This window comes from Thunnus maccoyii, chromosome 9 (assembly GCF_910596095.1).
Source record: "Thunnus maccoyii chromosome 9, fThuMac1.1, whole genome shotgun sequence".
NCBI lineage: Eukaryota > Metazoa > Chordata > Actinopteri > Scombriformes > Scombridae > Thunnus > Thunnus maccoyii.
This window is the reverse complement of record NC_056541.1, coordinates 31,334,619-31,359,752: the sequence shown is the minus strand read 5'-3', so window position 1 is coordinate 31,359,752 and position 25,134 is coordinate 31,334,619. Positions and strand designations below refer to the sequence as shown.

Sequence of the window (25,134 nt, the reverse complement as noted above, 5' to 3'; positions counted from 1 at the left end):
TTCCTGTATAGATTAAATCACCACACTTAAAATGTCACTAAACAGCACAGTCCAAAAATACTTTAATATTTTTTTTCACAGTGAGTGGTAATTTAATTTCAAACCAACTGAGTTTATATACTACAATAATTTCGTACATCAAAATTCATGAATCCAAATTCATAACAATAACAACTGTTTGAATTACTTGAAAATTTGAACTATTGAGTAAAGTGAAGAGTTTCAGTAGTATACTATTGAACATCAAACAATCAATCAGTCCTACAGAAAACCAAAAGTACCAAATGCCAACATATACAATGAATATTAAAAACAGCACAGATCTTAAATGCCTTCAACTTCAAAGTATTACATTGCTTCTCAAACAGTTTTCATCCCTGGCTATACTCGGCACACAATTACTGCAAGGCTGACTGGCTAATGAATCTGTGAACAAAAAATTCTACCACAATCATTCATTTGGACACAATGGTGTTTTATACCATTTCAGTGGGAAAGGTATACATATAGGTATCTTCAACATGTGCTCCCAAGCTACCTGAGGAAAGGTTAAAGTTCTGTGTGGCTTTAACAGCCCAGTCCACTGACTCATCTGAACTACCATCAAGGTAATCCACAGTTTGGTCGCTTTCATTGTCTTCCTCTTCTGTACCACCCTCAAACAAGCTGGCATACAATGGTGTTGAACACAACTGAGTTTTTGGAGGAGCAGGAATACAACAGGGGGTGCTGCGTTGTAGAGGTGATGACGTCAGAGGGAGGGGAGGGGGAGGAGAGTTGGCCTTCACTGAGGAATGGATGGAGACAGGTGAGAACAAATTGTGCCCTTCCACTGTTTCACTTACTACTTTGCATCCACCCATTTAATTACATCGGAATTGTGAATACCATTAGGTGATGTACTTGATTTCTTCTGGTTCTCTTGCATATCCACAGCAGCTGTCTGTGATTGGGCGCTGGTCTGACCCATGTCGGTGTCATCTGATTGAAGTTCTGTGTTCAACTTACACTCTTTGGCCTTCTGTTGGTTTAAGAAGACGTCTTCTTCCTGACAATGAAAAGTGAGATTCACATATCTGTGTATTGCTCTCTGATTCATGGGAGTTGGTTTGGTAGGTTTTATGGTGTTGGTTTTGAACATCCTTTTAAATTAAAACACAATCACTAAGAAAAATAGATTTCTTATACAACATGACAGCAAATCTTTTTAAATTCTTATAAATTGTTTTCAATCTCATATCATTATTTATAACCACTCACTGTGTCAAGCTGTGCGTCATCATGAGTTTTCTCTTGGTATGTCAGAGCTGTAGAAAATGAAGTGGAAAGTTTGCTGTGTTTCCAACATGATGGTGTATCTCAGGAAAACGTGAACACTGCTACAAGACTAAATATAAATGAGACCTGGGAGATCCTTTCTTTTGTTTTGGGTCATGTTTTCTTCCACTGGTCTCTGTGGGAAGGGCTCTGCAGCAGTTGTCAAGGCCATCTGTCCTCCCTTATCGTTTAGCTTTGGGTTTGCACCGTGTCTGAGCAGCGCGCTGACAATCTGGATAGACAAAAAGTTTAAATTAGTTTGGACACACCTTCCCATTCATTTGAATGAGAAAGTGTGTCCAAACTTTTGACTGGTACTGTATATACTTCATGTATTTTCTATATATTCTGTTATTGATGTACAATTTGATTGTGCTGATGCCAACCTTCATGTGGCCATTTGCAATGGCATCATGTAGTGGTGTGTCTCCGTTACATGCTGTAGCATTGACCTGAGCTCCAGCCTTTATCAGGTCCAAAATGACATCATAGTGACCACAAAGTGCTGCTTCATGAAGAGGGGTCCATCCTGAGACAATAAAAAAACATTTCACTATACAGATTTCCCAAAAGATTTTAATAACTCACAAGACTATGTATAAATAGCTAAAAAAACCCAACAACCTGCATTGTCTGCCATGTTGACATCAGCCCCCAGCTCCAGAAACTGGCGCACTGTTTGAATGTTTCCCTCTTTGGCAGCCTTGTGCAGCAAAGTCTCTCCAAAACAATTTTTCCTGTGGACATTTTTCACAGGTACAACTCTTTCTTTGTATGTCACTGTACAACTGTTTGAGTCTTCCCTCCTCCCTGCTTGATACTTGTCCCTCTTTGCAGTGCTGCCCAGGCTTTGGGATGAACCGGCCTGTGATCGTCTAGCGTCGTACGCAAGCTGTGTTCCTGATACTACAACAGATAATGTACAAGCGATATGAGTTGGTCTCCTGCTGGACAGAGGATAAAAGGATACATCTGGTGATATTCTATTTGTTTCTCATAGTCAACAAATCTCATGAAAAGACCCAAACCAATGAATCTACTAACGAGTATTGTGTGTTATCAAAGTCTGAGCCTCTGTCAAAGTCTGTGTCATAGAGCTCTATTGTTGTCCAAAAACTATTAAAAACACACCAGTGAGCCGCAGTGTTGCACCAGGTGACATGGTCCTTCATCGCCACACACTGTCGGTTATTTTGACTCAATCCCACACACACCGTCCTGCTGCCAGAAATACTCACTACAACACCAAATGTGGATTAACCCGCTGCTGAAAATAGTCCTCAACAAATGCACTATTTCCTCCTGTTTGAGTAACATCTGCTAAAAACTACACTGACCAACTGTTTAAGGAAATTACTGAGACTTCTTTTTAAAGATTTATGTCTTCAGTAGAAACCAAATGGCTTGGGGCTGAGAGCAACAGACATAGTAGGAAAGACAAAAAAGTACTGAGAGATAGACTGACATTGTTTTGGTATTTTCATGGAATTTGTTTACAATAAGAAAGACATGGATTAATACCAGCCTTAGTTTCAATTTTGGACACTGAACAAACAATATTACAAAAATGCAGTTGCTGATTTCAGACCTGATAGTTCTTCTCTTCTGTTTCCAGATGCAGCAGAGGGGCTGTCTTTAGGAATGTTTTTCTCCATTAGTACTCGTAGAGAAGGCTCTGTATTAATGCCAAATGCTGTTTCTCCATCGCTGGCTTTCAGCAGTGGGTTTGCACCGTGTTTCAGGAGTAGCTCAGCAATCTGGGAGTCACACGAAATCAGCTCATGTATGTTGTTAGAAACAACGTCAGAAATAAAATCCGAATCGAGACACGCATGAGCGGTTAAGCAAAAATTCTTTTGTCACACCTGAAAATGAAACTGTAATTCATTTAGACGACTAACTTGAAGTTACAGACCCTTTTATGGCCATCTCTGATGGCATCATGTAGAGGTGTGACTCCATTATGTGCTGCAACATTGACCAGAGCTCCAGCGTTAATCAAATACAAAGTGGCCTCATACTGATCACAGAGTACGGCTTCATGAAGGGCCGTCCATCCTGAGAGGAAGATACATAAAACCATGGCCTGATGCACTTTATGGTAAATAAACCATGATGGAACTTTCAACACAGGAATCAGTTTAAAAATAGCTGACCACCTTCTGTGTCTTACCTGCATTATCAGTCATGTTGACATCTGGCCCCAGCTTCAGGATGTCTTTTAGCATCTGGATATCTCCCTGTAGCACAGCCTTATGGAGTAAATTCTCTCCGAAGTGATTCCTCTGGTTAACAACTTGCAGAGAAAGAGTCTTGCCAGTGTAGGTCACTACTGATTTGGGCCATGTAACTTTCTTGCCTTAAGCCATTCATCACGTCAGACGGTCAAGGTGGTGGAAGAAAGAGAAAGAAAACAGCAAAGCCACCATCAACTTAAAGGGAGTAATGATGTTTTATCTTCCAAAACCTATTAACATAGCATTGGGATCAAGGGGGTATATTCAAAACACCCCCGTTGTTTGACACAACGAAAACCCCCGCCAGGCCAAAAGAATATATTTTTTAATATTTGATATCCGAATGAATATCCATTCATTCGGAAATCGATAGCGTTTGGGAGTCTCTGTGCAGCGCTGTTCCGGTACGTGAGTCAACCTCTGTCGTTGCCTGGGAAACCACTGGTCGCGTGGCTCCGTTAAGGAGTATGTCTGCGTAGCGAGTAGGAGAGAGCGAGGGGCAGATAAGTGACGGTGGACGCGAGCGGGGCAGAGGAAAAGGTCAGTAGTAAGTTGTCAGTCTGGCAGTAAATGTACAGTACAGACTACAGTCTGTCAGTTAATAAATGCTAAATGCTGGAAAAGTAAAGGAGGTTAGCTCCAAAGTTAGCAACAATGGGCTAGCATAACCCGAAGGCACAAAACAGGGAAATACAGAGCAGAGAAATGTGTGACTGCTGAGTTTACTGTGCCCCCCACGACGATGCAAATTGCTGCCATATATGGGAACAGTTTGCTTTTTTTTATGCTAACAAATGAATTTCTGTTCTGTTTCTAATAGTGAGGACTAATAGATAATAATTTATTGTACGAATAGTTAACCCCAGGAGGACATTTAACTTATTCAGAGAAAAACTGGTGAAAGACGCCCTCAATGACAAGTGGCATTAAGTCAAGTAGCAGGAAGTAACATCAGGAGAAGGGCGAAATCTTCAGTCAGACTTTGGTCCAAGGACCAGGACCAAGGTGATATGGCTGGGGGTGGGGCGGGGGTTAGGCACTTCTATATAATATATATACTCATATACACATAGCTGGATAAATAATGTAGACTAATAGAATTACTTTGTGTAAATTACCATGTGGTGCGTCCCCCTCCCTCTGACGCTTCAAGTAAAGTTCCATGTGTTACATTAAAATACCAGTTTTTGAGAACTAAAAATATTCGGAGCTAGGCTCAAAATATTTGAGGTTGAAGCCCTGAATGATCGACCACCCGTCCCCTGCGATGATTACATAGCTGTATCAGAAAAACAACCAACCAGGCTAACCTGTCAGAGAATTCTTATATGCTGGTAGAATGTTCCTCTTACCACTGCAGCAAGGCCTCACATCCTGTTTGCACCTGTAACATAAAAATGATAATTTCATTGATAAAACCTTTCTTCAAATATAAGCTGTAAAGTAAACAATATTTTGACATACTAGTGTACCACATATTCCTCGACTTAGATCTGTTAATTGTTAATCTCCAGAGACATACTATGATATGGTACCATCCTCTCACTGCATATACATTTGTCCACCCACCATTGCAGAATAAGCCAGCTGTCCATCCCCAGTGCACAGGTGGCACAGCTATTACAAGCACTTACATTGCCTTTGTAGCCATTTTGCATATGAATGATCTGCTATGTTTGTACTGGTTTGGCTTCCGTACAACTCATGGTATCCTCCCCAGCATCAGGATGAGATGGACCTGGTGGTTAGAGGATTTCAACCTGTAAATACTGGGGCATTTCCAACAATTTTTTTTTTCACCTATGCAAACAAAGTGTCACTAGATGGCAGCATCATACTAAAATAAATCTCTGCTAACAAAACTGACATTGAGTGTACACATGAAATGAAAAAAAAACAAAAACTTGAACATACCATCATCTTCTAGTAGGAAGTTTCCTCTAGGAAGCCAGTGTGGTTTGCATGGGACTAGGAAAAAGCATCCTCAGTAAAACCTCTCCTTGTCCTGTATCCTGGGAACAAAAACATATCAGTTTATTCCTTAAAGCACAATCTAATAATAGGAAACATCATTATAAAAGAAGGAAGTGCACTGTAAAGAAGTTACCTTCTCCAGTGTAAACACATCTCTGAAAAAAGAGCATTTGCTTACGTTATAGGGAAAAAGGATCCTTCTTTATAAGTTCATAAATAAATGATCAAAATATTACACCACCACACAGACCATGACTGGAGTTTCTGTGGTTCTCTTATTGTCTTTGCTGAGTCATGGGCGTCATTTCAGATCTTAGAGTATGATTTCATTATATCAGCTAGTCTATCTGACAAAACAAAAATGAAATTAAATCCCTCTACAATGTTACAACTAAACATTTTTTTCCCCCAAATTATATATACATACTGTTTGCAGCTGTGACTCCTGTAGATTTGCTATCATGAATGGTAACATATTCATATTGCTTTTTATTTCTAAGGTTAATACTGTTCTGATGCAAATAACCTGAAAAGGGCTGCAACTACCAATTATTCCTTCTTTAACTGATTCATCATTTGATATATAAATGTCAGAAAATGTTTTTTTTTTAAAAATGCCCATCACAATTTCCTAAATCCCAAGGTGACAGTCCAAAATCTAACAATATAATTTGCTATCACGTAAGACAAATACAGGCAGCAAATGTTAAAAATTCTAAAGCTGGAACCAGATTATGTATTTAAAAGATTAATCAATTATTGAAATAGTTGCCAATCAACTAATTGACTTATCATTTCAACTATTCTCCTTAATACTGCTTGCAATGTCCCGAACATTTATAGCTTAATCTTGAATATAGTCCTTGTGAAATAATACAAAATGTTTAAATTTGGATCCAGAAAATATACTTGGGCAGGTTTAGATTGTGTGTCCAAATATTAATAACCAAACCTACCTAGCACAAGCCGAGAGTCCCCTAAACCTGAGTTTTATATGACTGTTATTAATATTTTTCGATGCAAGTTAATATGGATGTCCCCATCATCAACCTTTATACTGATACCAATCCAAGTCCTTCAATATCAAAATATGAGCTATTGGCCGCTGGCTGCCAGTTTCTGCTATCTGCTTTATGACACTATGATCCTTATCTAAATATGGTGAGATCATTATGATCAGGAATTCAAATTTGTAAACCTGTCTATAAAATAAGCATTTTTAACAGCTAGCTGTCAAAACGTGCCCCCTACCTGAACTAATAAAAGAGCCACTTTTGTCAAGTTATCAAAACACATTATTAGCCTATGTGACAAAAGCTCAAGCTAAAATTGCTAATAAGGTCACTCAGTTATGATTGATAACGCACAAGTTGTCACCTCAACTTACACAACATGACTTTGACAGTGGTTTAACCATGAAGTCATATTTGGCAGCACCTTATCACGCTAGCTTATGTTAGCTGTAACGTTAGCGTTAGTTAGGTGAATAAGCAACAAAGGTTAGTTGTTTGTTGGTAAGCTAGTTTAATGGTAAAGAAAACGTGTAACGTAAGATTAACCTGGAGCAAAAAGTCGAGCAAAAGTAACGTTAAACTGCCTTTATGACCGGGAACTTATCAGCTAACGTTAGTATTACCTGTCTATACAAGCCTTCTTCATCCGGTTTATCCTCTTCAGAATAATCAGAAAAGACGGACTCGGTTAGTAAGAGGAAGTGTCACAAAGTAGAAATAATGGCGATAATTATTGTAATGCAAATTAACGGTACAACTGTGGCGCGAAAACACAGTAGACTACAGCTACATGCGTACTGTCAACGGGTGAAGACAAGGCCGTCAGCCTACTGTAGACCTACTGTAGGTCAGTGCTTTCCAACCTTTTTGGCCTGTGACCCCTTAAAATAAATCGTGTCTACGTGGGACACCTCGTCACACGTTGCATTGTCTGCCAGTTAACTTACCGTTTTGTCCGCTAAATGTCAGAAAATAGTATAAAATATCAAATTCCCCACAGTCCAAGGTTACACCTTCAAATGTCTGGTTTTGTGTAATTTAACAGTCCAGAACCTTAAGATATTCAGTTCATCACCATGTTTAATAAAGAAAAGCAATAAATCATCACATTTGAGAAGCTGAAACTGAAGCAGAACTGAGAAGCTTTTTTTTCTATTTGGCTTAAAAAATGACTCAAACGATTAGCTATTCAATTATCAAAATAGTTGCTGATTAACTTTTTGTCAATCATTTGATCGACTAACGTGCAGCTCTACAAAGAGGACTTACTTTGTTTTATCTGAATAATATTTGGAGGTTTGAGGAAGTAAAGCAAAGTAATCAACAAGAAATAAAGCAAAAGTTAGAGGAAAGCTTGACAAAAAAAAAAGACAACTTTTTTGTGTCCAAAATATGAGTTTTTTTCTGTGTCCTCTCCTGTCCTATCATCTTGCGCCCTCTTTCATTATTTTAATCCAGTGGTTGTCCAGACCTACAGTGTAGGTGAGTCCAAGGGCATCGTCTACCAAACTTCATGCCATTAAACAGGTGAATCTGTGAACATTGTGGGAGAAATGACAACAAAAATCACACTTGACTTGAATGAATCAAGTGTCAGTTTAAAAGGTCTGGTAGAAGACAAGTGGTAGAAGAACTATTTAAATATTTTACTTCACTAAAACTACATATTTATATATATAGAGGCTAGTGAGAAAGTTGCCACAGGTCTTCTATGGATTTAGGCGTCTCATGCTTCTGTCTTCTTGTAATCCCTCATTGGTGGATCGCTCAGTTCACCACTTTGGTCTTGATTGAAATATTTTAACAACTATTAGATGAATTACCATAACATTTGGTACAGAGCTCCGTCATGCCCAGACAATGTATTCTGATGATGATCCCCCTTTGGTGATCCCCAGGCTTTTTCTCTAGTGTCCAGCCTCAGTCTCAGCTGGACCAGAGAGATGGACAGACAGTAAGCGCCATCCTTAGGCTCCACTGCTGGCAGGTAAAAAGCAAAAGGATAAAAAGTAATATTATTTCCTTTTGTAGAAAAATAGCAGGAACCTCACAGATATAAGTAACTCAAAGTTTGAACTGTCTAAATATGATATGATAGATAATGTAATCATTGTATTTATTTGTATTTTTTTAAATAAGGGTCAATAGAGGTGTTATTATATCTGAAACTGACTATTACAGTGAATATTCCTTAATTCACTGTCACTAGTGTGTTGATGTGAGTGTAGCCTTTCCCAGAATGCACTGGGCAGAATCCTACTCAACACACACTTGTAATTTACATTTTTGATGACTTCACTGCAAGATTCAGTTTGTGTTAAATATTGATAGTGGATGTATAGTCTTGGCCACAGACACCTAAAAACATTTAGTCTGTGGATTTCAGACACTAATGGTGAGTAATACATCTGAAAAGTGAACTGGACATTATGGAGAAAATCAGCTAGATCTATTTCTTACATGTCAGTATTGTTCATGGTCTTTAGGATTTTTTTAATATAAAAACATATGAATGAAAATATTTATATTCTACATAAGTTGGATCTCCTATGCATTATCAGTTGTTCTTAAAATTCTATCCAATGTGGTAGGCTACAATTATATGCAGTGATGTGTGGGCTACAGACTTGGAAAAGAATAGGAGCATATCTGTGAGGTGCAATATTCCGTTGGTTGGTAGGTCAGCTAGTTACTGAACAATTGGTTCAGCCTTGAACTTAACCTTGAATCATCCTCTGACTCAGATTCTCTCAGCTATGTGAGAAATGCCCTAAAAGCAATATTTGAAAGGGTAATATCCCAGAAACAGCGAGAGAGCCCCATTCCCATTTTAAAATCGACTTAAAGCTTATTTCTGTAGGACTTTGTACAGCAGAATGTATATATATGATGACTGCCAGTCATGAAAGTGCAATGTAGTTTACCTAGCCTATGTTTTGCCAAAATATGTAATCCACTAAAACCATAGAAAATGGGCACATGTAACATGAATGGGAAAAAAAACTTTGGATCCTAAAATAGTATACAGTAGTATATCAAGATAAGAAAGCGCACGCAAAGGTCTCCAAAGGTTTGTGGTAAAATAGTGATCAGTTTATTGTAAAGTTCTCATTGCTGACATTAAACTGATTCAAACAGTAGAAGCTTGACATGGCGGAACAGTAGTGGAATAAAGTAGAAAAAAAATGTTTAGTTGACTATCACAAAGCCACTGTAAGAGCGTGAGACAGTGTTACACTACAGTACAGATACCCTCCAACACTTACAGAAACGAGCCCACTCCCTGACAGGCCAGCCTCTGCTATACAACCCAGTGTCACACCGACTGTTTGCATGATGGTGTGTCAGTGCAGTGGTGAGATTAGGCGTCCCCCTCTGGCCACGCCCCATTACCGCTGTCGCCTAGGAAACGGGGCGTGGATAAAGCGTTCGTGAAGCAGGTGACCGACGTGATTGGCTGAAGTGTCGGATGATGTAGTAGCGTGCCATCGTTCGTTCCATCGGGCCTCAGTGAGCTGCAGAAGCCGCTCAGTGTGTCGGTGCAGCTGGCTTTCCGCAGGTCCGCCTAGACCCGTCTGCTTTCCGCTTCACCATCTGTCCTCAGTCTCATTTTTCACTCACTTCACCTCTCAAGGTAAGTTAGTCTTATATCTATTTAATGAAATAGTGTTTTTAACTCTGTCGTGAATACGTTAGTTACGGTCTACACATGCGAGCCGGTTCGGCAAAAATAAACGCAGCAGGGACAAAAGCCGCGACACAGCAAACGCTTCGCAAACGCGTCCAGCGGATATCGGTACATTGAATAGAAAGGCAGCGACCGACATCAACCAGCCGCAGCAGCCGCAAGTCAAGAAGAGATAAACTGAAAGCACTGACAGCATGAACACAGAGCAGCTTTTATTAATGTTTCTCTTCCTGTTTAAAACTATTTAATGTATGAAGAGTATATGTCAGCCAAAAAAGGTGGTAAACTATTTAGCAAAAATAAGTATACAGTATTTATATAAACATAAGTGGGCCAGACTTTTCAGTGGTCAGTTGCAATCTGTTACTTAATTGGCGCATTTAAAAAGTGTATAAAGTGGCTAATTGATTTAATATAGATTAAATGATACAGTAAAAAATATTGATCAGATAGTTATATGTGCCAATTAAGATTTCTATTTCATTCTTCTGACTTAAATTAATGATTAAAATAATAACTTTTCTAAATAGTGTAAAAAATATTTTTTTCTAAGAGTTTTTAATTCAGCCTCTTATTTTTCCATAGCTTTTCTTACCTTATTCATGTTGGAAATAGAGCTGGAAAATGTACAGCTTTGGCTGCATGTCTGTCTAGGCCTTACTACTTTTGGCTTTATGACATTCTGGCCTGCACGTGTCTCTGATAATGACGAGGTATGTCACAGCATTGTTTCTCAGAGTTGTACCACACAGCAATATTACATGTGTTTGACATTAGTGACATTAGTGACAGAGGGCAATATTTAAATCCGGATTGCCATTACGTTTCCGGCTAATCACAAGCTTAAATCAACTCTAAGATCATTTGTATCCGTGCCTTAAAATGACAAGTACAAGACTAACACCTTCAACAATGATGATAGAGAATTAAATGACTGAATATGAAAATAAAAAAGGCAGAATTTAACTTCTGAATAAATTCATTTAAGAAGAACAAATAAAACAAAAGAAATTTTAATCAGCAAAGTAATTAGAATAGCTGACAGATTTATCAATTCCAGCTTCTCCCAGTGTACATGTACACTGGGAAGGCCCTTACATAACAAGGATGTCATTAAAGAAGTGCAGATGATGTGGGAAACTGGTGTTCAAATTTGAACAGGTCAAGTCAGTCAGATAAATTAAATGAAATTATAAGTGCATTTCCCTTTGAACTGTAGTGGAGTAAGTAAAAATATAGGCTTTACATAGTGCCCTTTGAAAAGAAGATCCAGAGAGTATCGATGGTTGATTTATTTTTTTTTCCTCTTGATTACTGACTTTTATTGTTTCCCACATCATCTGCACTTCTTTTAATGACATCCTTTATATGTAAATGTGTATATTTGCTTCCAGCTCCTCCCGGTGTACATTTATTCTCTTTCTTTTATTCAAGAGCTCTGTCGCACCATGCTGACCCGTCTGTTCCGTATGCACGGCCTCCTGGTGGCCTCCCACCCCTGGGAGGTGATCGTTGGCACTGTCACCCTCACCATCTGTATGATGTCCATGAACATGTTCACTGGCAATGACCAGATCTGTGGATGGAACTTTGACTGCCCTAAAACAGAGGAGGTGAGTGAATGAGATTACGTAAGTAATCTGTAGTAGCGTATTCACCACCAAACAATGTACAGCAGGTCAGTGCTCTCTTATATAGTATGTCACACTTATGAGCACTTACCTACTCATACCATGGCCACAGATAATGCTTCGTTGGCTGGAGAGTGTGCATTATTTTCTCTAACAATATGTCCTTATCCCCATAATGTGCATAGTCACTGATCACTGTAAATCCATGCTTCTAGGGATGGCAGTATACAATAAGTCAGTTAGTCAGTCTGACCACCACTTTGGTCCAGACTGAAATATCTTAACAGCTATTGGATGGACCCTTTGTACAAGAATTCATGGTCCCCAAAGGATGTCTGACTTTGATGATCCCTGGTTCGGAGGGAAATGTCACCACAACCATTGAAAGGATTGCCATTCAATTTGATATAGACATTTATACCCCCCTTAGGATGAATTGCAATAAGCTAGCAAATGTTAGCCTGCTAACATACTAAAGTAAGATGGTGAATACAATGGAAAACATGAACTGCTTATCATTAGCATGTTAGCATTGTTATTGTGAGCATGTAAACAAGCTGACGTTAGCATTATTATTATATTGTTACTTCCTCCACTTGTTGGATTGTTCAAGTATCATCAAATCCAAGGTTTACAAAGATTTTGGCATCGCAGAGTTTGTATTTAAGAGGTTACTCACCACAAAGCATGAACAGATAATAATTATGTTTTAGTCTTGGACATGTGATCCACTGCTAGCTGTGTGGTTATCACAAAATAGGAAGCATTGTTTTTCATTACGGATTATTACTTTAACATCAGGCTTTTTATTTTTTTTACTTGCTGATCATATTTTCTTCACATTTTACAGCAAATTCTTAGCAGTGATATCATCATCCTGACCATCACACGTTGCATCGCCATCGTCTATATTTACTTCCAGTTCCAGAATCTGAGACAACTTGGATCCAAATATATTCTAGGTATTTTTTAATGAACACATAAGATATATGGCTGTTGAGAGAGCTTTTGTTGGTATTACACAACCTAAGCATAACTAAAATGTACCTCATCCCCTCTCTTGCAGGCATAGCTGGCCTTTTCACCATATTCTCCAGCTTCGTATTCAGCACAGTGGTAATTCACTTCCTTGATAAAGAGCTCACTGGTCTCAAGTAAGTACATATTAAATGCTTCCTTCTATCAGTTCCTCTGTTAGAACGTCCAGTGGTTCATTGTTCTGTTCTGTCTTACAGTGAGGCTCTGCCCTTCTTTCTGCTTCTCATCGACCTCTCCAAAGCATGTGCTCTCGCTAAGTTCGCCTTAAGCTCCAGTTCTCAGGTACAAAGAAATCTGAATTTGTTTCAACAGTGGAACGCTGATGTGAAACATCTCACATGAAATTCCACATTAGACCTGACTGTTAACTTTTGTTTACTGTAACTTTTTCAGGATGAAGTGAGGGACAACATTGCTCGTGGCATGGCAGTACTTGGACCCACCTTCACTTTAGACGCCCTGGTGGAGTGTTTAGTGATCGGAGTGGGAACCATGTCAGGTACCTACCCGCATTTTGAGCTACAACTGCACAGTTTTCTTCATGTTCAGTAAGATCAAAGAATGGTGAAGACATTTAAATTTAAATTGAAAAAGCTCAAGGGAACATGATAAATGTGGTGGTAGGAAAAAAGCATGTAAGCGAAAATTACGTAAGTTAATTGGTGAGATCTGGGAACGCTGAGACATCAGTAAAAAGAAGTCAGACTGGCCAAGAAACACAAGCAGTCACATAATCAGACAGTTGGAAACAAAACCCCAGATTAGACAAACTTATATGGACGAGAAAAACATCCATCACAATTTACAGACCCACTTCCTGCTTCAGCTTTTTACGTCACCATCACTTTTAACTCTCGTTAGGATTGCTAGAATTTTGGTGCTGGAAATATTTCAGTTACTACACTTATATTGTGTGTTCAGCTATATTAAACCAAAATGGAATGATCATAAGGAGACAGAACAGAGCTTTAAGGTGTCAGTATACTTCAAACAAAATACTTGTCGGATTTTTGAACCACGTCTGAAAGCCATACCCTAAACCGTTTGATTGAGCAACTTCTCTCTCAAGCTCCTTTTTCATTTTTCACACACCTATTTCTGTGTGAACAGTCGAGCAAAATAACACCATGAATGCTTTTGGGAAGCTGTTATATATGAGTCATTGCCTCTCACCCCACTCAATGGCAGCAGGCTTGTCACCCCGCCTTCTAGCATGTGTATTCAGAACATGCCTTTACATGTGGTCGGATTACACTTGTATGAAGCAGTTTGTTTCAATCATACCTTTACCCTGCTGGTAAATGGAGCTGATAATGGAACCAATTTGCTGCTTAGCACCATTATGGCCTCTGCTTATGTGACTTGTTTATTGTGAGTCAGTGTCCTGACAGATCTCTTGTATCTTCCAGGTGTTCGGCAGTTGGAAATCATGTGCTGCTTTGGCTGCATGTCTGTCTTGGCCAACTACTTTGTGTTCATGACATTCTTCCCTGCGTGTGTCTCACTGGTGCTGGAGGTAAGAGTTCAGTGTAGTGTGTGTGTGTGTGTGTGTGTGTGTGTGTGTGTGTGTTAATGGCATTATGATTGATGGTGATGTGTCTGTTCCTGTAGCTGTCCCGTGAGAGTCAAGAGGGCCATCCTATCTGGCAGCTGAGCCACTTCTCCAGAGTAATGGAGGAAGAGGAGGACAACAAACCCAACCCTGTAACCCAGAGAGTCAAAATGATTATGGTAACACCTCTCATGCTTTCTTTATTTGTTCCCTTTTCTTTTGTCTTGTGTTCCAATTGAATGTGAGTGTGAGTTGTCCTCTCTGCCCTGTGTGCAGTCTCTGGGCCTGGTGATGGTTCATGCCCACAGCCGGTGGATTGCTGAGCCCTCGTCCATCAACACCACAGTGGGCATCCCACAGGTTGGCATGGAGCTGGACCACCTGTCCCCCAGGAGGATCGAGCCAGAGAAACCCCTCTGGCACTTCTACCTGACTAGGTTAGCAGACTCCTCTCTTGGGATTGTTTCCATTTAAGCTATAAGAACTATGCATTGAACATTAGAGGTTTAGATGTATTTGTTAGACTTTTTAGTACTTTGATGTGGCAGTGTTATCCTAGACATTATAGTGGAGGATTTCTGAAGGTCACTTGAGATCTAAAAATCAATTACCTGGTTGTGAAAATGTAACTGAGGAGAATGGACACCTACCAACCAGCTCAAAGACCTACAATGGAAATGTCTTATAACAGCTCCGTGATTGGTCAAGCAGATATGTTGTCACATCTTAAATATAAGAAACACTGGATGAGGACAAAAAAAATAACAAAGCTTCTGTCTGTTTTCCTGCAGGATGATAACAATGGACATAGAGCAGGTGATCTGTCTGGCCTTGGCCCTGTTGCTGGCCATCAAGTACATCTTCTTTGAGCAGGTTGAGATGGAGTCTACGCTGTCACTGAAGAACCCAATCACTATGTCTGCCCCCACCCTGGCACCACGACGACCCACTGAGACGTGCTGCAGGAAGGAGCCGCCTGCTCCCCGACCCCTCGCCCCTGTCCAGAGCATGGCTGATCACACCCCAGCCAACAAGGAAGAGAGGGGTATGTCTGAGCTCAGTATTGAGGCTGTAGCATGTGCTTTTAATAGCACTATACAAATACAAAGCAGTATTTATATGCTTCACCTTGTTTCCCTAGATGAGGTTATCCGTCCCCTGCCTGCTCCAGCCACCGATCCCCAGCCAAAGAGTGTCTTTGTCGTAGGGGAGGAAGAGGAAGAGCTCAAGTCCGACACCACTCAACCGAACCCCCCGCCAAAGCCCAGAGGCCTGGACGAATGTGTGGCAATCCTCAACAACCCTGAGGTAAGATACACACACAGAAACCCATTTAAAACATATCTTTCATCGCCGACGACTCAGCTAACATCCTCTCGGGTGGCTGAATGGTTACGTCACCTCAGCCTACTTCCCAGCTCCCGAAGGTCGTGGTGTCGTATCCCACCAATAAGGCTGTAGGGTTTAAGGCAGTTGTGTGATTTAACTGGGCCATAATGAGCTTAGTCACTCCACTCTCTCTTTGAGGCTGAACCAATTAGAGCATGACGCCAGTAGAAAAGACACTGATTCCACCGGCTCCTCATGGCCTCACATCCACTCAGGTCTACAGCCAGACACATGAACTGTCCCACACAAGAGACATTTGTATGCATCAGTGTCGAGTCAAACAGCAGGTTGAATCAGATTTCATTGTAAGCTGGATACAATCCTTCTACACTGCAGTCTAATGTTTCTTTAGGTCAGAAATGGGAGATAGACATATTACAAATGATAATAAGGTGTGGCCAGAGATGAATTGTTAACATTACCAGAGGCCAATGAATTTTAAATGAAATGCTAACACTAGACCATATAGTAGCAAAATGTGGACGGTTGCTGAAAACTTCTTGACCGGACAATACAGAGAATAATAACTGTTGTCACTTCATGATTGTGTGTCCTGCAGCTGGGGCCTCGTTTCCTAAGTGATGCTGAGGTGATGCTACTGGTCAATTCCAAACACATCCCTGCCTACAAACTAGAGGCCATGATGGAGAGACCAGAGAGAGGAGTGGCCATACGCAGACAGATGATATCAGCAAAGCTTCCCTCTCCATCTGCACTCTCCTCCCTACCGTACACCGACTACGACTACTCCAAGGTGAAGACTCACTCGCACACACACACACATACACACACACACACAAACGACACAAACTGAAGTCTCACCAACACTGCACTGCTTGTTTTACATAATTGTCAATATTTCTGTTCTTCAGGTTATGGGCACCTGCTGTGAGAATGTGATTGGCTACATGCCTGTACCAGTGGGCGTGGCTGGACCGCTGCATTTGGATGGGAAGCAGTTTCAGGTTCCCATGGCAACCACCGAGGGCTGTTTAGTTGCCAGTACCAACCGTGGTTGTCGAGCAATCGCTGTGAGTGTCAGTTATGTTGTGTTCCTAAGATTTTGATAGGGTCTTATAGGACAAGTACCAGGGTGGACAAAATAACTGAATCACCCATCATCTTACCCTTAAGATCAGCACATCAAAGTCTCTCATTTCATGTTGTCTTACTGCATTCTCTTCTCTTTGTTGATGCAGTTTGTTGTTGTTTTTTTTTAAGAATTGTCATAAGTTTGTTGGCTAAAATATTGAATCATACAATGACTCATGCTTTAGTGGCATTAAGTCAAAGTCTAAGTGGTCTCTGTTTTTTGTTAATTGCAATAAATCTGTCACTGATTGTGGGACCTGTCTTAGAGCTAGCATTCATTGCTAATTGGCAGTGAGCTGGAGACTGCTGTTTGTTTTTCGCTTCCTATCAACATGCGAGGCTGGTTTCTTTTCATAATTTCCTCATCTTTCTCCAACTAACACGTTCTTTGTGCCTAAATCTATCAATAGGGTGGAGAAGTGAAAGTTTTAAAGTGGTGTCTTCACTATCTGGCCCTTTTCTATTGATTCAGTTTCTTCACTTTTGCTGTGTACACTTGTTATCATGACATCATGTTGGTAACATGTAATGTATCTGACTTGTGGCACTGTCTCCTACGTGTTGTAGCTGGGAGGTGGAGCCAGCAGTCGTATCCTGGCTGACAGCATGACTCGAGGACCCGTAGTGAGGCTGCCCTCTGCCTGCCAGGCTGCTGAGGTCAAGGCCTGGCTGGAGAGCACAGATGGTTTCCAGGATATCAAAGAGGCCTTTGACAACACCAGCAGGTAGAACATAAAACCTGACACGGACACAAGTAGAATTCAGAGTCTCATGTCTGGTCTGCACATTGTTTCTGTGTGGAAGAGTCAAGCGTGTGGCTGCTGTTGACAGGTTTGCTCGGCTCCAGAAGCTGCTGGTTGGTCTTGCTGGGAAAAATCTCTACATACGCTTCCATTCCAAGACAGGAGATGCCATGGGGATGAACATGATCTCTAAGGTAATTGTTTTATAATGTGTGTGTATGTGTCATTGACTGTATATAAATATGGACGTCATGACAGCTCCCGAAAAGCCCCCTGGTGGCTGGCTGCAGTATGGGTCATAAATCCTGCCCCCTCCATGTTAGCGGATGGGACACGATGCGTCGTCCATATTTATATACAGTCAATGGTGTGTATGGGTGTGTGAGTGTGTGTGTGTGTGTGTGCGTGTACTTTGATATCTTCAGGGCATTAATCCTAACATCCACAAGGGACTTATTAAAAGGATCTTTTTATCAATATCTCAGTACTTCAAAGCCTATATGGGACTATGTTAAAATGATAATGTAAACTTGAAAATGAAAATGTAATTCCACAGTAGCATTACAATTTTCCACGTGTATGTTATTTGAGTGAAAATTCAAATCAAAATGCAATAATCCAATTTACATTTCCATTTTCACATACTTGTATGGGTGTTCTATGAACAATTAATATATATGTATAAACAATGTAACCCGTCACAATTTAAGTCAAAAAGTAATTCAAACATTTGTGAGTGCATTTTAGATTTCATATCTAGGATTAATTATAGAGCAGTTTCACAAGTGCATCAAATGTGTATAAAAGTAACATAATACACATATGCGACGACAGTTGTTGGACAGAATGATGCACATCATCACATTATAGAACATGTACTGCCAGTGTGTCTCATGTATGATGATTAACACAACGTCTCCCTGCAGGGTACAGAGCAGGCTTTGAGCAGACTGCAGCAGCACTTCCCAGAGCTGCAGCTGGTGGCTGTCAGCGGGAACTACTGCACTGACAAAAAACCAGCCGCCATCAACTGGATCGAAGGCAGGGGCAAGTCTGCGGTCTGTGAGGCCACCATCCCTGCTAAAGTTGTCAGAGAGGTAGGAAGAGCCGGGACAGACAGTGCAGCCTATTATTGTTGAGGCTTTTTCAGAATTTGTAAGGTTTTTTGCTGACATTAACCAGTTGTTGTATCATTTAAATTAGTGATCTTGTGTCTATCAACAGAAATCTGTAGTATAAGAAACTTGAAAGTTGTAAATGGAGACTCTTGGATTAGCCAATGATGGTGCTGGTGTGCATTTCTGCATATTTTTTTTTAGAATAAGGTATTAGGAAAGGATACAATAGAAATACAAAGTAATATAATTTCCAGTGAATGTGAACTCTTTTTGGAATTCATTCCCCTTTTTTGTGGATGTTAAATATTTAGAACATATATCCGAAAACATATTCCATGCTTTTCATGGTTTAGAATTGGAAATAGTGTTACATGTAGCAGCCAATATTCCACACCAGTCCAGCTTGTCCTCCCAGCTCACTTTTGATTTTTGAAAATCTTAACAGTTCACAGTGGAGTGACATTTCTAACATAACATCACTCCATTTTTGTTTTGTAAGCAACTTAATGAAGAAGAATGAATGCTTAGTTGTCCTTTGTTTTTGTGATATTATTTCCATGTCTACAGTAGAATCAAAGATTCACAGTGAGGAAATAATAAACTGTAACTAAAGATTCAGTTTTGTGAACTGCCAAATTCTGCATTTTCTATGAGTTTCTTAGGCTTTGGGACAAGTTGTAATAATCCCCTTGGTCCTGTTTATGAGCAAACACATTTACAGTCCTTGTCCCTGTCCTGCAGGTTTTGAAGACCACAACAGAAGCTCTGGTGGACGTGAACATCAATAAAAACCTGGTTGGCTCAGCCATGGCCGGCAGCATTGGCGGGTTTAACGCTCACGCAGCTAACTTGGTAGCAGCCATCTATATCGCCTGTGGACAGGTACCTCTATGGTAGTTCTCAGGAAATATAGTGAATCACTTGGTTCACTTCAATTCCATCTTCTGTTTCCCATGTTAATGTGTGTGTGCTGTGTGTGTGTCCTCCAGGATCCAGCCCAGTCAGTGGGCAGCAGTAACTGCATCACCCTGATGGAGGCATCAGGACCAACAGGGGAGGACCTGTACATCAGCTGCACCATGCCCTCTATAGAGCTGGGCACTGTAGGAGGGGGCACCAACCTGCCCCCCCAACAAGCCTGCCTCCAGGTACACACACAAACACACATACAGACACGTTTAAGGCACCCACCACAGTCTTTAAAACGTTGAATATAGACAGAAACATATTTTGCTTTGAATAAGCTAATAGTTGGTGATACTGAATGTGAAACCATTTATTCTCACATTAAAGTTTTTTTCTTCCTTTTGTGTGCAGATGCTGGGCGTGCAGGGAGCCAGTCAGGAATGTCCAGGGGAGAACGCTCGGCAGCTGGCCAGGGTGGTGTGTGCCACTGTGCTGGCTGGAGAGCTCTCACTGATGGCTGCTCTGGCAGCTGGTCACCTGGTCAAGAGTCACATGACACACAACAGGTAAGAGTTAGGAGCTTTCATATATGCTCTGCTTGCCCCGTGATGGAGACCGCGTCCTTACTGACTCCCACAGGCAAGGCCAGAGTATCAGGTTTATTAGAAGCACCAGATGCTGTCACATTCAAACACATTTAACTGAATAAATGCTTTTTTGCTGATTGCCATGGGTAGGTAGAAACTGCACATCACTGGTTATATTTGTAGGACAAAGACACATATCACGGAGGAACAATGATCTTCCTCTCCACACACAAGAAATCATTTATTCATGACATCACAAGTCTTCTATCAGCTGGTGCCTTTTGTTATACTTATTTTCATTAAATATTTCAGTAATAACATACGTTATTAATTCAAAAAGTCAACACCAATCTTTGCAAATATTGCAAAATATGATACTTATCACAGCATAAACTCTGAGCTAATTTGCAGGATGCCTTTTAAGTTTTCAGACAACAGTATGTAAACTAAGAGACACTATAATCCTCGTGAATGGAGTGTAAATTGATTTACAGATTCAGGTTCAGTAGTCCTCTTGGTCTGTGCCTGATCCAGAAGCTGGTAGTGTTTAGTGCAGGAAAGCATCTTGAGCCTGCACATCATACAAACAAACGTGGGTTAAACTGTTTAAGCCTTATTCAGCAATGCTCTTGGCTTCCTGAATGCCCCGGGTCACTGAGCATTCCTTCTAGTTTATGTTTATTTTTACGGGGATGTATTCGTATAAATTTGATCACAGTATTTAAAATCTAAGCTATTGTCCCTGAAAGGCTTTTTACAAAAAAAACTATTCTGTCTGCAGATCCAAGGTGAACCTACAGGAGACTCCAGGAACGTGCACCAAGAAAGCCTCCTGAGAGCCTGAGAGCAGCTCGGTTTCTCTCAGTGAGCCCAGGTCACTGGCCGGACCAGCACACCCAGGAAAATATGGACTATCTGAAAGGGACTAATCATTCATCAATGGAAGCAGACTTCAGACTTCTGCCAAGTGCTTTCAAAGAGACACAGGATCATCATTGACCAATCACTATGCTGTAAATGAAAATGATCCATACAAGCCAATCAGACTATTCTGTGGGAGTACATTCATTTTCTGTATCTCTTTGTATTTTATGGAGCTCGCTTTAAGCAGTTAATTACCGAATTTCTTTCATTTCCACAGTTAACAATGCTGTGAGCTCTTTGGGTTCAAATTCCTGCTTTCATGTTGCCAAATGGAGCATGCTTAACATAGAAACAATTCTACCTAAAAGCTAAATGTTTCTGATTGTTGAATGTGTGTAGCTATACATGGGAGCTTAAGAACAGTGCTATTTATAAGTAATTCTACAAAAAATGATCAAGCGGGTTGTGAAGCTAAAAAGGACACATAGTGTCACAGATGTGAAGCAACCCACAATAGCTGAGCAGACTGGAGTCCTGGTTCAACCACAAGAGGACAGACAAAGACAAGCATGACTGACTCAAGGAATTAATAAATGAATTTATCAATGAATTATTGTTTAGATCCAAAAGGCACTTTAATACTAAGACTGCAAGTCTTACTAAAAGGCTGATTTATCTCCTGTAGGTACAGAACAGAACAAGTGAGGACATACTCAATGCTTGTGTCCTTTAAAAAGGGAGAGAGGATGAATAAAGTATTGGCTTCAGGTGTCTGCACTGCTGAAGGGACTATGCAACAAGTCATTAACTCATTCATTTTGAGATTATTTTGTATAATTACCATAAAGAAACTACACCAATGTCTCAACCGATCTCTGCACTGCACTTCCAGAACCAAAGGAAATTACTTTGAAGGACAATACCAGTTTTTTGCATGTTTTAGCCCATTCACTACAAATGTGTGTGTTATGTATGGAAACAGGCCTGCAGAGACTTGCAGTTTGCTTGAGCCAGATACTGTAATCTATTACAGTGACCATCATGTCTTCCTCTATCCAGAGTCATGTTGACACTGTGCTGATGCGGGGACAGACTTTTCTAATCAGTCTGCATTTTAGACTGCATTGTCATGCAATGGTATGTGCAGCTTAACTCATCTCATATACTGCTAATGTAAAGTACTGCAGATGTGGTGTGGGTGAGGGTAAAATGAATTCAATTATAATGAGTCCTCCTGCTATACCAGGGACAAATATTTTGGATATGTTTTGTAATAAACACAAAGGTACTTTATAATGACAGATTGTACTGTTTTGATTCGTGCTTTGTCATGAATGGTATTTGAGCTGGAATATGGAATTTAAAAAATGTGCAAAAACTTAGAAATGGTTAGTGGCCCTCCACTGAAAAAAAGGCTGATTTTTACTGTGATGTTTGAGCTTTTTAGTGGTAAAACCATTTCATACACCAATTATTATTCCAAGCACAGTATTTATATAGGATCTTTAAAAAAGTAAATCAGTGTTTTTTTTCCAACTCATTATGAATTAAAGGGCAGGTTCACAATGTTTCAAGTCTGTCAACAGTCAGGTGTCCAAAGTGATGGGGTCCTCTGTCAACACTGTCTGAGGAAACACAAAGAGGGAATTTGATGCTAAAAAGACTGTAAATGTGTCAGATATACACTTGATGTGACTAACTCAGACTGCTGAAGCCTCATATAAGCTTCACAGAGACTTTTAAATGCATTTTTAAACAAAATGACCGTATAGACACACTGTGGATTTTGGCCTCCATCACTTACATTGAAAGCACATTTGAAGGGGATCTTTTAATAGCCAGTATGAACAGGAGGAATGATTACAGCAAGGAAAACCTCTTTCACTGTTCATATGGATACCTGACTGTTGTTTTGTGACACACTTGAAACATTGTGAACCTGTCCTTTAAATAACACAATGTTATGCTAAGTGTTCAAAATATAACTTCATTTTTTTATTTTACTGTTTGTATTCCCTGGGATACGCTGCCCTTTTAGTCTAGTGATTTGAGAAAGTGAGTGAAGTGTTGCATAATTACATATTTTCGTGTTGTGTTAATATTTTTTGAACATAAGACTGGTTTCAAACGTTCATTTCAACATTTATTTAAAAAGTAGAAAAGTTAAAAACCATTAGAGTGAAACAGTTTGTGAGGTCATATATAAAATATGAATAGTGAAAATACGCCACTTCTCTGCATACAGATACTATTCAGTTCAACCACCTAATATCATTTATCCTAAGATGAACAATTTGCATTTCGGTCATGCTAACTGCCTAAAGTTCAACCGACCTACACCTACAACTATACTTATACGTCCTGTTTTGCTATGCTTGCGTGGCCGGGCGGGGAATTTCGATCCTTTGCCATGAAAATTGAAACGGCCATAACTCCGGCATACATTATCCTAAGAGACCCAAACCTTTTGTGCCTGATAAGTGTCCCGCCCTGAACACATCCATGTGTCAATATTGGATCTAAGTTATAGCGCCACCTACTGGCAACAGGAAGTAACATGTTTTACGCTTTTACGCTCTGTGGATAGCACGGTGATTGGATCCACCTAAAATTTACTCAATTATAGCCTCAAGACCTTGGAGTTCGTATTGTCTGAAGTTGGTGATTTTTTGTTGTTGTTGTTGCCATGACGACGCGGCGAATTTCGATGTCTCGCCATGAAATTTCAAAGCCTTATAACTTGACTCCACGTGGTCTGATCTTTTTCAAATTTCATATGCTTGTTATAAGAGTCCCGGTCTGGACACATGTAAAGGCTCATATTTAGTGACAGTCATAGCGCCACCTAGTGGAAGTTTTAAGCGCCACTCTTTTGCTAACTACTCCTAGCAGGTTGGTCAGAAACACATGAAATTTGGTCAGCCACGGTGAAAGGCCTTGATGATGATAACTCCTGAAGTTTTTGAGTTTTCATCAAAAGCCGTTGCCATGGCAACACATTGTTGGCCACAAAGTACAAAGCTGTTTTTAAGGGGCTAGACATGCTTGAAAAGTCACAAAACATTGCACAGACATTACAGGTCTTAATGTCTGTAATATTGTATATGTGGCTGGCATGAGTGTGGCAGAATGGCTCTACAATATTTCAACCTACAATATTTCAACGAAGCAGCCCCCACACCACGTTAAACTGACATGTACAAAAATCGGTACACACATGTATCATGGCAGGACGCACAAAAAAGTCCCATAGCTTAAACCTAATGAGATGTCGGCCATTTTGAAATTAGTGCTAAATTTTAGCGATTTCGCATACGCTGTATTTTAACGAACTCCTACAGAATTCATCATAACGAATTCAAAATCAGTGTGTGTCATCTAGACTAGTTTGTGATGAAAAGTTATTAAAAGATTTAGATAACATTGAAACGTGTGGCCGTGGCGTGGCGTTGAGTTTTGATGTTTCGCCATTACAGAGGGAATTGCTCCAACTTTAGTGTACATGGTCGGATCTGCCTGAAACTTCACATTTGATAACAGTCCAGGCCTGAACACGTCTACATGACAATATTCAGTCAGTGATGCAAACTGACTGCATAGCGCCCCCTACGAAATTTCAAGGAAGCAGCCCCAGCAGCAGGCAAAATAGTGGACAAAGGAAGTGATGTTTATCTCTTTGTTACACTGTCTGAAAACAGCCTGGGTCTGAAGACATCTACATGCCCGTGACAGAAGCCCTTCAACCGCGCCGTGCCCCGACGTGTGCAAGGGTGCGAGGGCCCGATCATCGCTGCTTGCACCTTTAATTCCTCATTTGGATCCAATGAGCCATTGGGAGGCAAAACTACTGTAACTGTGTCTTCCTTCTACCATAGGAATTGTTGACACAAATTTCCAGTAAAGGTTCAGGCATTTACTGATTAATCATATATAAGTGATTTACAATTTTGATAAATCTTAACCTTGAATTGAATGTATCATTAAT

General features: G+C 40.2%; 2 protein-coding genes and 1 long non-coding RNA gene across 9 annotated transcripts; 1 reads left to right on the top strand and 2 right to left on the bottom strand.

The window, feature by feature from the left end:
- Positions 1-45: 45 nt before the first annotated feature.
- LOC121904678 (ankyrin repeat domain-containing protein 31-like) lies at positions 46-7,407 on the bottom strand. Of its 5 annotated transcripts, none has more exons than XM_042422531.1 (14): positions 7,340-7,407; positions 7,165-7,199; positions 5,469-5,566; positions 5,189-5,292; positions 4,865-4,938; positions 3,491-3,676; positions 3,233-3,375; positions 2,906-3,074; positions 1,942-2,223; positions 1,704-1,846; positions 1,405-1,549; positions 1,261-1,307; positions 889-1,048; positions 46-787 (listed from the first exon to the last, which is right to left on the bottom strand). In XM_042422531.1, the coding sequence occupies exons 4-14, from the start codon at positions 5,203-5,205 to the stop codon at positions 477-479; spliced, it is 1,677 nt and encodes a 558-aa protein (XP_042278465.1). In that variant the 5' UTR covers positions 5,206-5,292; positions 5,469-5,566; positions 7,165-7,199; positions 7,340-7,407; the 3' UTR covers positions 46-476. The 5 variants fall into 5 exon arrangements, with proteins under 5 accessions (XP_042278465.1, XP_042278466.1, XP_042278464.1 ...); XM_042422532.1 differs by adding an exon at positions 5,662-5,683 and having other exon boundaries at positions 7,165-7,377; XM_042422530.1 differs by having other exon boundaries at positions 7,165-7,377.
- LOC121904676 (3-hydroxy-3-methylglutaryl-coenzyme A reductase-like) lies at positions 3,954-22,448 on the top strand. 3 transcript variants are annotated; one of them, XM_042422524.1, is made up of 21 exons: positions 3,954-4,094; positions 8,440-8,528; positions 11,664-11,842; positions 12,711-12,822; positions 12,927-13,014; positions 13,096-13,180; positions 13,292-13,397; positions 14,308-14,414; positions 14,510-14,629; positions 14,727-14,887; positions 15,242-15,495; positions 15,592-15,758; positions 16,399-16,593; positions 16,712-16,870; positions 17,499-17,656; positions 17,763-17,868; positions 18,601-18,771; positions 19,534-19,674; positions 19,782-19,940; positions 20,110-20,264; positions 21,067-22,448. In XM_042422524.1, exons 3-21 carry the CDS (start codon positions 11,678-11,680, stop codon positions 21,119-21,121), a joined length of 2,664 nt encoding a protein of 887 aa, XP_042278458.1. In that variant the 5' UTR covers positions 3,954-4,094; positions 8,440-8,528; positions 11,664-11,677; the 3' UTR covers positions 21,122-22,448. The 3 variants fall into 3 exon arrangements, with proteins under 3 accessions (XP_042278458.1, XP_042278461.1, XP_042278460.1); XM_042422527.1 differs by lacking the exon at positions 8,440-8,528; XM_042422526.1 differs by lacking the exons at positions 3,954-4,094; positions 8,440-8,528 and adding an exon at positions 9,030-10,175.
- Positions 20,148-23,654, bottom strand: LOC121904682. Its single transcript, XR_006098280.1, has 3 exons — positions 23,614-23,654; positions 20,778-20,856; positions 20,148-20,235 (listed from the first exon to the last, which is right to left on the bottom strand). It is a non-coding gene; the product is annotated as an uncharacterized LOC121904682 (long non-coding RNA).
- Positions 23,655-25,134: the final 1,480 nt, after the last annotated feature.

Bases quoted from the DNA above. Each gene is read 5' to 3' on its own strand.
- LOC121904678 (XM_042422531.1), bottom strand. The intron at 3,075-3,232 runs GTCTGTAACTTC...TGTGACTCCCAG, and splicing joins TCAGAGATGGCCATAAAAGG to ATTGCTGAGCTACTCCTGAA. The intron at 1,308-1,404 runs GTCTCATTTATA...CATTTTCTACAG, and splicing joins CAAAAGAAAGGATCTCCCAG to CTCTGACATACCAAGAGAAA.
- LOC121904676 (XM_042422527.1), top strand. From the start codon at position 11,678: ATGCTGACCCGTCTGTTCCGTATGCACGGCCTCCTGGTGGCCTCCCAC. The intron at 13,015-13,095 runs GTAAGTACATAT...TCTGTCTTACAG, and splicing joins AAAGAGCTCACTGGTCTCAA to TGAGGCTCTGCCCTTCTTTC. The intron at 17,869-18,600 runs GTAATTGTTTTA...GTCTCCCTGCAG, and splicing joins GGATGAACATGATCTCTAAG to GGTACAGAGCAGGCTTTGAG.